Raw genomic sequence first — 12,776 nt, 5'->3', positions numbered from 1 at the left:
TTTCAGTGTTTGTCCACTGTAACTCCTCCAAATAAAGATTAAAAAACTGAGTGTATCTTTATCTTTTCTTCTGGTTCAGCAACCTGGAGGTCAGCGGCTTTAACTCAGGTCTTATCAGGTTCACTCCAGATGACTTTAAACTCTCCTTTAACCTTCATGTCACCAAATAACATCAAAAGAGTCTGGGTAACATTACAGTTTTTAATTCTAATTTTTGTAAAATAGATCAAAATGAATCCAAACAGTTGGGAGAGTGGCGTCATTTTGCCTTATAATTTGAAAAATACAACGAAAATACAAGATGCTAGTTAGCATGCCTTCCTTACTGTATACAGTTGCAATCCAGCATTTAATTAGCAAAATGGCCTTAATTTGAGGGTTGTTAGTTCATGTCTAAACATGCCATCAGAGCCTGAAGCCTTGATGATACTTCCTTGTGGATGTTGCCGAGACATGTACAGCCACGTCAGAGGCGCTGTGGCTTAGCTGGTCAAAGCGCCTGTCTTGTAAACAGGAGATCCTGGGTTCAAATCCCAGCAGTGCCTTGGTGTTACCATCCACTTGTCTAAAGCAACTTCTCTGAGACCAATGGACACCCTATGTTCATGTACTTTTGGTTCCACTGCAAGCAATCCAGTCTATGCTAAAGTTAGCATGCCTTCCTTACTGTCTACAGTTGTAATCCAGCACTTAATGAGCAAAATGGCCTTAATTTGGGGGTTATTAGCTCATGTCTGAACATACCGTCAGTCCCTGAAGCCTTTATTATGCTATGCTGTAGACATCGTATAGACATGGACATCTATGAGGCGCTGTGGCTTAGCTGGTAAACGCGTGTGTCTTGTAAACAGGAGATCCTGGGTTCAAATCCCAGCAGTGCCTTGGTGTTACCATGCACTTGTTTAAAGCAACTTCTCTAAGATCAATGGAGTGATTCTGATATGGATGTCATATGTTCGTGTCCTTTTGAGTCCACTGCGTGCAATCCAATCTACGCTAAAGTTAGCATGCCTTCCTTATTGTATACAGTTGTAATCCAACATTTAATTAGCAAAATCTCCATAATTTGGGGGTTGCAAGTTCACGTCTGTACATGCTATCAGAAGCAAAAGCCTTGATTATACTACGTTGTAGACGCCGTGTAGTCATGGACCGCTACGAGGCGCTGTGGCTTAGCTGGTCAAAGCGCCTGTTTCGTAAACAGGAGATCCTGGGTTCAAATCCCAGCAGTGCCTTGGTGTTACCGTCCACTGTCTAAAGCAGCTTCTCTGAGATAATATAGAGTAGTTGTGATATGGCCATCATATGTTGGTGCATTTTTGAGTTCATTGTGAGCAATCCAATCTATGCTAAAGTTAGCATGCTTTTCTTATTGTATACAGCTGTAATCCAGCACTTAATTAGCAAAATCGCCTTAATTTGAGGGTCGCAAGTTCACATCAGAGCCTGAAGCCTTGATTATACTACGTTGTAAACGTCATGTAGTCAAAGAACACCATGAGGTGCTGTGGCTTAGATGGTAAAAGCGCCTGTCTTGTAAACAGGAGATCCTGGGTTCAAATCCCAGCCATACCTCTGTATTATCATTCATTTGTTAAACCAAAAAACATCACATACAAACAGTCTGGGTGATTTAACAGTTTTTAATTATAACTTTTGTACAATAGATTTTACATTTTCACAAGCTAAGAAGTTAATGATGCCAGATAGCTGAGGGAGTCTGCATCTTCAGAAACAGCAGATGAGATGGCGAAGGACAGAAAAACGTATTTTTAACTTTTGGTCCAAAACTGAATTCCAGTTCTGAACTCTGCAAAGAACCACCTCGATAAACTTTGCTCTCGTATTTCAGGGACCCGTGAAGATATGAACACTGGGATTCAAATATAAAACGATCAGGCGAACTTTTAAGACACAATTCCGAGAAATGTTGTCAGCGGTTTGCGACTCGTAACTCATAACATTTCCCTTTAACTTTCCATCCAAACTGCTCACATTCAATCTGTGGCAAGTTTACCCACTGGTCTGGTCAAATAAAAAAAAGCCTCTAAAGGCGTGGTACAGAACATATTCCTCTCTAAATGTTGATTCGCTTTCTTTTTCATGCAATTGCCATAACTGTTTCAACAGGAAAAATAATTACGCACCAAATGCTCCTAGAAAAATCTGTTTCAGGTCCGTCTCATTCACTTCAACTCATCAAAACAGCAAAACTTAATAAAAGATAGAAAAATAAGTGTAAATCTTAGCCAAAAAAATCGACACTATATTCAAGCGTAAATGAGTCTATGGTACAAAACAATATGGAAATACAGTTGTTTTTTTTTTTTTAAACCACAATAGGAGAGTTACATTGATATCCTCTGTCTCAGATGCAATAATATTCCATAATCATGTACATACTCGGAGAAATATACATTTAAGTTGTTATAAAAAACAATATTCTGCCTTATTCAATGTACTCTATGTTGTATCTGAATGTCAAAATAGCTCACAATGCTCTGAAATAGAATATCATCAGACATTTATTTGTCCAATTCATAGTTTCAGCCAAGTACATACAGTGCATATACCATGTTTATGCTCGGTAAATAACATTTAAGTTCTACTATACATTAATTGTGTTTCGAGAAGCTACATAAACCCAAGCAGCGAGTCGTAAAATGCTCCCGTCAGCGTCCACAATGGCTAGAAAGGAATTTGCTGAACATGCCACGGTGATGTATGTAAACGTCCTGATCGAGCTGCAGGGAAAAGTCTGTCAAAATTAAAAGCTTGGGTTGGCCGTGGGGGAGGACTCGTGTGAAACCATATGCCTCCGTGTGAAAAGCTGATGGAAACAGATGCTCTTCTACCTCTGAGAGTGTGATTGCAGCGCCGCAGTTCTGATTTTTTTTTTTCCATTTATTTTCCCAGCAGTCCTCAGGAGCACACATACAAAATGCTTTAATGGTTTACATATAAACAAAATGAAATAAAAAGAAAGATGGAAGCTGACCGTTTGCTAAACGTCCGCCCCGAGCAGCTAATTTGAGCTTTAAGTGCAGCAGGTCTGTCAGGCTTTGGAGTCTGTTCAGCATGTTGGAGAGGCGAGGTAGCATCAAAACGAATCCAAAAAGTTGGAAGGGTGGTGTCAGTTTTATCTTATAATTTGAAAATTACAAACAAAATACAAGATGCTAAAGTTAGCATGTCTTCCTTGCTGTATACAGTTGTAATCTAGCAGTTAGCAAAATCGCCTTCATTTAAGGGTCGCAAGTTCACATCAGAGCCTGAAGCCTTGATTATGCTCCGTTGTAGATGTCGCCTAGACACATACAGCTACGAGGCGCTGTGGCTTAGCTGGTCAAAGCGCCTGTCTCGTAAACAGGAGATCCTGGGTTCAAATCCCAGCAGTGCCTCATGCATGTTTAAAGCAACTGCTCCTCTGAGATAAGTGGAGTGATTCTGATATGGACATCACATGTTGGTGTACTTTTGAGTCCATTGTGAGCAATCCAATCCGATCTATAAATGCAAAGTAGGTTTTATCCAAATATTCTGCCTATGTACTACTCCAAAACATGCACATTGTTGCCACTGTGGTGCAGTTACTTATCCTGTGGTGGCATCTGCACAGACCAAAGCGGTTTAGAAGAACTAACAAAATATGTCACATGGACCCTGGTGGTCCTTTGTGGATCTCTGTGGACACCGAAAGAAAAACCCTAGACTTATACTACTTTCTAGTCTGCTTGGACTTGGTAGGTCATATTTATATACTGCATGCATCCAGGCTACTGCTGAGCATTTACACTCGTCCTTATGGTGTAGTTTCTGTGTGGATTATCCACTCAGACGCAAATTTTGGGCTGCACAAAATTTAGAAAGTCTCACAGAACCTCATGTACTCACAAAGTATAACTGGCCTTCTACTGCTTTCTTGTTTGTTTAGAGTCCACTAAGAGCTTCTATACTACTGTAGATCCACATATACACACTGCTGCCGACTATATACACTAATGTCGTGATAGCGTAGCTTGTTGCTGTGCAGAATGTTTGGTTGGACACTAATTTTGGACTGCATATGGACTTGGATTTGAGGTTTTAAACCCAAAACATGTTTACCAAAATTTTTATTTAGTGTTATTTGTTCCGTGTCAGGGAGTAAGCAAGGATTCAAATGGGACCATGTGATGTAAATTTTGTCTTCTACCCAAGTATACAGGAGTCCAAAAGTTGTGTCAGCGCTATTAAAATTCAAGGCAGTAGTATGCATGCACAGAATATGTAGATCTACAGGGCATGAATGGAGCAGTGGACTCCAACCAAACTCAAAAACAGTATAATATTGATCGTAATGTCTCCAGCTGTTCATACACGGATCTGCAGTGAAGTATAATCAAGGTTTTAGTCCTCAACCTTCAAAATCCGTCCTCTTTCTCACATTTGCCTTGCACATAGCGACATTACAACAAAATAACATCCTTTCTTTCCCTATCTTTTACATGGATGCTGACTGTTTTCCCACCAACCACAGTACAGGCTTCAGCAGAGCTTTTATTGTGAAGGAGGTACCGAGTTTTTGTGTTATTTTTATTCTTCAAGGTAAACTGTGCATGCTGTGCTAGAATACAAAACTCGACACCTGCAGCGAGGCGGTTTAGCAAACGGTTGGTTCAAATTTTCCCTCTTCCTCCCCACCAAAGGTTCGAGAGTTTCACAATTGAGGCAATAAGTCGTGACGCGGAACCGACAGAAGAGGATGCTTTGGATCAATGGAGGCTGAGTCACCACCGAATGCACTCGACAACAATAAGCCCGTGATTTTCCTCAGCTCTTGTTTTTGTGGGCTCAATGCAGCGAAGTACATAAACCAAACAAAAAAACAGAAAAACAAGATCATTCGGGTGAAACTTCAGCAGCTTCCATGTCACCTCGTCCAGAAAAGAAACACTAAAATGTGGCCGGGAGAATTACACGTATGTACAATCACTAATGAGCGGAGTGGATTCAGCCATCTGCAGCAGCGAACTGTCCTGTGATCTGTGAGCAGCACTCCGTTAGCTGAACCGAGATGGGAGGAAGAGCGAGCAGTAATCCTGCCGCTGTGTGTTTCACTGTGGTTTTTGTCTGAATGTGTATAAGTGTGCAGTATGTGTTTGTGGGACTTTGCTTGTGTGCTTTTGCCAGCGGCGATGTGTGTTCAGTACGAGCTACAGTAAAGACAGTTTGGGCGCAGATGTTCTGACTACTCGGATGTTCTTGGTGTTCGTCCTGAAGGAAAAGAAAAAAAAAAGTAGGGTGGACCTTTCATTCGGCTCATAAGAATGTGAAATATCAGATCACGTGATTATCAAACCACACACACCACAGAGGAGACTGAATAACACCTAAAAGGCTGCCCAAGTGATAGGATGTAGCAGTTACTGAACAGACTGTGACTTTTAAGCGAAAGATCCCACCTATAGCCTCAACACACAAACAGACGTGGGTGGAAACTGATTCGACAACTCTGAAAACTGATGCTAATTTACATTGCGGTTCCAAGAGCCACCAGCTGTGGTTTACTGGAATGTAGTCCTAGAGTATTTTCTCATTTCTGCCCAAGTGAGCAGAATAAATAGACGCTGTAAATCCCTTCATTTGTATTTTTTTTTCAACTAACCCAACGTGAACACACAGCCAAAAACTGAGTTAACATGTATAGTAGATCACCGTTTTAGCACACAGCTGCAATGCTAAAAAAACAAAAAAGACAATAAAACAACAAAGCTTCTCAAAAAATCCATAAAAAAATCGAAGTAGGAATCAAAAGAGAGAAAGAATCCAGGGAGGAAATAAAAGTACAACAGGTATTACTGAATAGAAGGATATAATTTCTTGTTTTGCTTTTTCTTTTATACAAATGTGTGTTTGTCAGTCCGTTTGTAGTTTGTTGCTGCGAGGCGGCTACAAGTCCCCAGGCAGGCTGCAGTACCACAGCCAGAGCAGCGGGGGCAGCAGCGAGGCCAGGCCTGCAGGCCGTCTGGAGGCAGCCCAGTTTCTCAGGATGGCGTTGGACGTACTTGGACCGTCTATCTGAGGGTCCTAAAAGGCAGATAAAACAGAAACAGCTTTATGTAGCTACAAAAAACACCACAAAACAGTAACTACACTTCAGGACAACAGACTCCTGGACGTCCCACACACCCAAATGTATTTTAGTATATTAGACCGCAAGTAGCTACCTTGCAACAAGAAGTTATAAGATAACTCAGAGGAAACTCACCTGAGCTGCTACTAATGGAAATAGCTAACTGAACGGTCTGTTTTTCAGACTAGTTCTTTCAGTATTACTTACATGCTAACATACTAATGCTGCTGGCTGAAGAAAAATGCTCTCTAAGTGACGATGCCTACTTTTTTACCAGTAACTAGCTTTATTCTTTTTGCATCATTACATTGTCGAGTATGTTAGCAAGTTAGCATGATGTAATTTATGTAGGAAGAAAACGGGGAAAAGGTTTTTTTTTTTTGCTGATTTCTTGTTTTAAACGAGTTCAAGGACACATCAGCAAGCGACTCTTCAACCAGATCAATAACACAACGCTATGTAAAGTCACCATGTAACAGTGATAAATTCCATGCACTTTTTCATTCTTGCTCTTTAGGGGAATGGGTTTTTATTGTTTGAGCACACAGCTTCTTTACAACAGAATAAACACCATGAAACAAAACAAGTATTTTGGAAAGGATAGTGAGAAGATGGAGAGCGGCGCCACAGACCAGAAATCACAAGTTAGTGAGTGTCCACAAGTTGCATCATGTAGAGCTGCACATCTGCAACGGATGGTTAATGAGGTTTTCGAGGTTTGTGAAATATTGGCCCACTTTTTCTGAAGGGCTCAGTAAAGTTGGTGGACATTTTAGGGGACTGGATCTGTGGTGTCCCTGTCAGATGGCTAATAGATCGTCTTGTGGCACCGTGTCATTTGAATAAGGCCTTTTAAGGTGCCCTTTTGTAGTCTGTGGTCAGAGTAGTGTCTGTAAACAGGCCAGACTATCTGATCATTGTCTTTGACCTGAGTAGGGTGCGGATGAACTCAGTGGTCAAGAACCAGTTGCATTTTTGGTGCAAAAATGTCTAAATTGAACCCATTTCTCATCAAAACAACAGAGACATTTTAAACTTTTTCTCTACGTAGGAAAAGAAGTGACCATTCACATGATGCACAGCTCCATCCATCCATTATCTACACACCGCTTAATCCTCATCAGGGTCGCGGGGGGCTGGAATCTATCCCAGCTGACTTGGGGCAAAGGCAGGGGAAGCCCTCGCCAGTCTGTCGCAGGGATACACATTTAAGGCTAGTTTCCCTGAAATCAAAGACACATTGCTGCAGAAATGATGGCAAGTTTTATCATGAACTGGACTTTTTCCGCTCACATAAACACTAGAAAATCAGTGTAAGGTTCTGGTCTAATTACTTTCCAGCATGTGGACAGGAGGAGCGACCAAGCCGGCGATTAGTGGAAAACTCAGTCTGCCACCTGAGCCACAGTCTGCTTTTAACAGAGTCACCAGTAACTCCAACATATTCCAGAGTGGTTTACAGGGAAAAATCTGAAAATCTGAGTTTAAAGCATATGTTCAATGTGAGATCAGCTTCACTGAAAACTGTGTGTTCAGAAACACCTGTTCTGCATCTCCAGATTGTGACATTAGACACTTTGATAAATCAGCTGTGGCAGCTTCCTCTGGATCCGATCCACAGCGCAGTCTGGGATCTTTTTTCAGGACAGCTTGATAAATGATGATCAATGTTAACAACAATAACATAAAAAGCTGCCAAGCTCTTCAAGCAAAGTATTGGTGTCACTTTTCCTCAGGTGTTTAGGTTATTTATGTATGCACTACACACTGCAAAAAGCTGTTTCATTTTACAAAACCACAGTGATTTGCACTTTGTTCTTCCATGTGACACCTGAAGTTAGGCTGTTTAATTTCACCTATAAAAAAAAACAAAACAATATATTCATCTGGTATGACAAAGCAAAACATCAAAAGGTTGTTTTCATAACTAAAATGCCACAGTGGGAAGATGAAAAGTGCATTTGTGTGTGTGTGTTTGAATTTGCATGTGCCACCATGTGTAAGTGTGTGTATATAGAGCTCTACCACCGTTCGTTGGTTTGCTAATAAAGCTGCAAGCTAACGGCTGGGTCATCTCCCCCAGACCTGGCCCTGCCTCTATTAAATGTCAGTCCAGTGCATAACAGTGCCTTATTATTGTACAATGACATTTACAGTGAACTTTAAAAGCCACCAGATAAGCAACGATCCCATTTCAGACTCAAAGGAACTACAAAGAACAGGAGTTTACAAAGAAGGCAGGAGTGATCGCCGTGGCAATCGCTGGCAGAGGGAGGTCACAGATTTCCGACGGCGAGGTCGGATTAGAGTTTGTGATGACTTGATAACTCCAGCAATTGCCTTGTGGTCTTAAATCAAATTGTTTTTGGAGATAAAATGGCAAAACGGTTTGAGATTTCATCTCCCAGAAGAAGTTGTGTGAAAGTTTTTACATGCTGCGATATGTTTTTTCAAATTAAAGACAAATCTTTGATGCCACTGTTGACCTATAAGACCAATATATCGTTTAATACTTCCATAATCAGCTTCTAAAGACCGACGATAAACAAGTTGCCGCTCCGGTTATTAATGCATCTTTATTTTCTACTAAAATACGCTTGAAGACTCAGTTAGTGTCAAGATTTGCCTGCCTTACAGATGAAATGTTCAGTGCAAAACGATCGCAACAAATAGCTAAAAAGATGCGAAAGTTTCACTCTGAATACCTCTTAAAAGGAAGTTTTGTAGGGAACCATAAAAAGAAAATGAAATTAATGGTTTACAAGGCAGTAAAATGGTGGATTACATTCCTTGGCACTTGTATTCCATCTAACTTTAAATCAGTTGTTCTAATTAAAGAGATGCCTGCGTCTCATTCAATGTCATGTAGTTATAGAATAGAATAGAATAGAATAGAATAGAATAGAATAGAATAGAATAGAATAGAATAGAATAGAACAGAATAGAACAGAATTAGAAATACTTTACTGATCCCCAAGAGGAAAATCTGTTGTAAATGTAAATGCAGTTCCTCCAAAATTAGCAGGAAGTTCAGTTAGAAGTAAAGTTCTGTTCTGTAATTTAACATGAGCAACAACATCTGGAGCTCAAGACCGACCGACCGACCGAATGAACAAAAAATAAACATCAAAGTGCATCAAACTGTTCCAAAATGGAGTTAACTCCAATAGACCCCTGTTTCAAATGTCCAATTTTCCAGCAGAAATTACCATGCTAGTACAAAAAAACCCCCCAAACACTATTTTTATATAACTTACCTGTTTAAATTGTATAAAGGCTTAAAATTATGCATAATTAAGGGTACGGCAGCTTTAAATGACAACTTGGTACCGTCACATAACAGTCCCAACCCGGTCTCCACAAAATTCCCAAAATTCAATTCCTGTTACCTTAAGTTTTGTTTTCAGTCAGTCTTTGGTTGGGTTTAGGCGACAAAATTACTTGGTTAGGTTGATGAAAATGGGTTAAAAAAACAACCTTTTCACTCTTTTTTTCACACCCAAATCGAATACATGATGGAGAATTTTACTTCAAACAATAACTAACAGTGAACTTACCACACAGAGGACACCATCAACGCTCGAGTTTGACTTCAACTTCTGAGCCTGCAACAGAAGGATACAAAGAAAAAAAAGACTCATATTTATTGTCCTACTTATGTGAATGTAAACAGATTGCACTGAAAATTAATAAAGATTTACCACAGTGTGCCTCGACACACTGAAGCTAAAGTGGACAGGGAGAATCAGCAGTAATTAATTTGCTGTGATCAACAATCAATGGAACATTCTGCACAATAATTAGATGGAAAATGATCGATATGTTTGCACGACATCAGTGTTCAAACATTGTGACTAAAACCTCCAATAACTATCACATCCAGCCTGCGCCTTTATGACAGCCTGGTGCTGATCTTTAGAGCAGATTGGAAACTAAAGCTAAATTGCAAAAACATAGAATAACCTTGGGGAGTTTACCCTGAGAGCCTGTTAAACTTTTAAAGCCTCCGATATTTACACTCAGAAGAAGGAGGCTGAGCACAGGTGGACAGTCAAACCCAGACTCTGATTTCATCTCAGATTTATCATTCAGACACTGTCACACCCTCAAACACACTGTCTTTGATTCCCTCTCACACATTTACAAACACACTTTTAACGTGGGTAAATGAAGGTTAGAGGCTGTAACTGTGACTGCTTCTCTGGGTTTTTAATCGTATTAATAGAGGAATATTGAAATCACAGCCAACAAAACAAGCTTTTCGTCAAGGTCTTTCAGAATGATCCCTACGGCAGTTAAAGAAAACAGTTTGCATGGTTGTTTAGCTGCAAAACAGACAGGAAACTAACTTAGGAGACCAGACTCAGGTGAAACTAATCATAGAGTGCATTATTATGAGGTAAAATGAACTGAGAACACTGTTAGGATGTGAAAATACCAGCATCAACCAACTCAGAGCTCAGACACAAGACCAGATCTATGTAGAGTTTATAATCAGAAGACAACTGTGTGCGTACTCCAGTTTAAAGCATTATATAAGGGAAAGAAAGACTTTCTCAGTGCAACACATTAGCAATCCTCACCGTGTCCTCTGTGTCTGATTCTTCAGGTAAATTTCTAAACAGATCAGAAGTGATTACCACTTTGCTGATTGCAAACCCACCGTGAGTTGATTTGCTGCTTCTCAGTGCAGACCTTGCAATCAGCATGTGAGCATCTTGTATTTTTGTTGTGTATTTGCTGAATTAATCATCTGATCTGGGTTTGGAGCTTTGTGAAGCAGTTTTTTTGTCCTAAGAGAGGAAAGCTTAATCCCCTTTGCTTCTGACAACCCGCACACTGAATCTGTGTCTTCAGGATGGATGCTGTAAGTAAATGCAAGTCCAGTTTTGGCTTCTGGGTGTATAAGTGTGTGTGTGTGTCGGTGTGTGTGCAGAGGCTGTCGGTCTGACAGAATAATAAATGGCTCCAGTGTACAGTATAGTGAATTCAGAGCAAAAATAGGGATGTACAGAGTGTAGCGAGCATGGTAATACAGAAAGGGAACCTGTATTCTGTTATTACACCTTCGCTTCAGTGCTAATGTGAAAAAAAAAGAAAAAAAAAAGCCAAAGCTTGAGTGGAATGATGTCTATAAATCACGGTGTATTTGCAGGCCTCTGCATAAAGACCCGAACACGAACAAGCCGAAGCATCCCAAGCGTGGTTGAGGAAAAATTTAAGTACAGAAACACAAGTAAACACAACCTGCAGTCTGGTTGTTTCATGATGAGGCCCCATCTGTGTTCAGACGCATTAAGAGTTTTAACCGTTTTCACATGTCATCACTATAAACTTTTACAGCTCGTCGCTCGAGTCTGAAATCCCGAAGGCACCGAGTTTCACAGTGAAACATTTGGAAATGAGAATTATATGAATGTGAATCTCAGATGGAAAGAGGCTCCCATCTGCCACTGCATTGCTTTAATTGTTGCAATTTGACTTCAAACAAAAAAAAAGAAATCACCAATTTAAAAGTATGCAATAATTGCTGTAAATATCAGTTATTGTTTTTCTAAAGATTTCTTTATACACTCAGGATTTAACTCAGGAAATAGGTAAGAGCCTCTGATTGGATAATTACTGCAGTGATGAATATGTTCCAGCTGCAGCAACTTATTTAAACCCTAGCTGATGCAGTGAGGAGCTTCTCATTTCTGAAACAACCTGTTGGAAGACATGTCCTGTGGTCGTGGAAAGGATGTTGATCTGTCTCAGAAGAATCAAGTTATTGGCCTGCATCAAGCAAAGAAAACAACTAAGGAGATTGTTGAAACTACTAAAATCAGGTTAAGAACCATCCAATGCATTATTAAAACCTGAAGGCTAGTGGTGAAACATCATCTTCCAGGAACAAATGTGGTCGGAACAAACTCAGATGATCGTAGGAAATCAACAGTAGAATGCATGGCTATGTTTAATCTTGAAAGTAAGAGCATTTCCACACCCACACTGTGAAGGGAACTCAAGTGATTGGGACTAAACAACTGTAGCTCTAAGAAAACTACTGATCAGTGAGGATAATCAGAAACAAAAGGCTTCAGTTTGCTAGGAAGCATAAAGATTGGACTCTGGAGCAATGAGAGAAGGTCATGTGGTCTGATGAGTCCAGATTTACCCTGTTCCAGAGTGATGGGGGCATCAGGGTAAGAAGAGAGGCAGATGAAGTGATGCCCTCATCATGGCTAGTGTCTACCAGCCTGTGGGGTTTAGGGTTATGATCTGGGGTTGGTCAGGTTCAGCAACGTTATGTTCCCAAAGAATGAGGTCAGCTGACTACCTGAATATACTGAATGACCAGGTCTTTACATCAATGGAGTTTTTCTTCCCTGATGTTCATGGACATGTTCCAAGATGATGATGCCAGGATTCATGGGGTTCACATTGAGAATTAGTGGATCAGGGAGCATGAGACGTCATTTTCACACATGGATTGAGAATCTTTGGGATGTTCTGGAGAAGACCTTGTGCAGTGGTCTGACTCTCCCATCATCAATATAAGATCTTGGTAGAAAACTAATGCAATTCTGGACAGAAGTAAATGTCATGATATTGCAGAAGCTGATTGAAAGGATGCCACGGCGAATGTGTGTCCTTCTCAGAGCAGAAGGAGGTCCAATGA

The 12,776-nt window shown here is 40.4% G+C and overlaps 1 protein-coding gene and 5 non-coding genes across 8 annotated transcripts in view; 5 read left to right on the top strand and 1 right to left on the bottom strand.

The window, feature by feature from the left end:
• The first annotated feature begins 471 nt into the window (after positions 1-471).
• On the top strand, positions 472-545 carry trnat-ugu (transfer RNA threonine (anticodon UGU)). Its single transcript has one exon. It is a non-coding gene; the product is annotated as a tRNA-Thr (tRNA).
• Positions 546-808: 263 nt separating this feature from the next.
• trnat-ugu (transfer RNA threonine (anticodon UGU)) lies at positions 809-882 on the top strand. Its single transcript has one exon. It is a non-coding gene; the product is annotated as a tRNA-Thr (tRNA).
• A 279-nt stretch (positions 883-1,161) lies between these two features.
• trnat-cgu (transfer RNA threonine (anticodon CGU)) lies at positions 1,162-1,235 on the top strand. Its single transcript has one exon. It is a non-coding gene; the product is annotated as a tRNA-Thr (tRNA).
• A 266-nt stretch (positions 1,236-1,501) lies between these two features.
• trnat-ugu (transfer RNA threonine (anticodon UGU)) lies at positions 1,502-1,575 on the top strand. Its single transcript has one exon. It is a non-coding gene; the product is annotated as a tRNA-Thr (tRNA).
• Positions 1,576-1,623: 48 nt separating this feature from the next.
• gfra1a (gdnf family receptor alpha 1a) overlaps positions 1,624-12,776 on the bottom strand; it is a 144,806-nt gene continuing 133,653 nt past the window's right edge. For all 3 annotated transcript variants that reach the window (XM_023266801.3, XM_023266800.3, XM_023266803.3), the window contains 2 exons: positions 9,673-9,720; positions 1,624-6,069 (listed from right to left, as the gene is read on the bottom strand). In XM_023266801.3, the coding sequence (XP_023122569.1) occupies positions 5,932-6,069; positions 9,673-9,720 (186 nt within the window). In that variant the 3' untranslated portion in view covers positions 1,624-5,931. The remainder of the gene's footprint in view (positions 6,070-9,672; positions 9,721-12,776) is intronic.
• Positions 3,328-3,401, top strand: trnat-cgu (transfer RNA threonine (anticodon CGU)). Its single transcript has one exon. It is a non-coding gene; the product is annotated as a tRNA-Thr (tRNA).

Source organism: Amphiprion ocellaris, chromosome 16 (assembly GCF_022539595.1).
Source record: "Amphiprion ocellaris isolate individual 3 ecotype Okinawa chromosome 16, ASM2253959v1, whole genome shotgun sequence".
Lineage (NCBI taxonomy): Eukaryota > Metazoa > Chordata > Actinopteri > Pomacentridae > Amphiprion > Amphiprion ocellaris.
The sequence above is the reverse complement of the archived record's forward strand: the minus strand, read 5'-3'. Positions and strand labels throughout refer to the sequence as shown.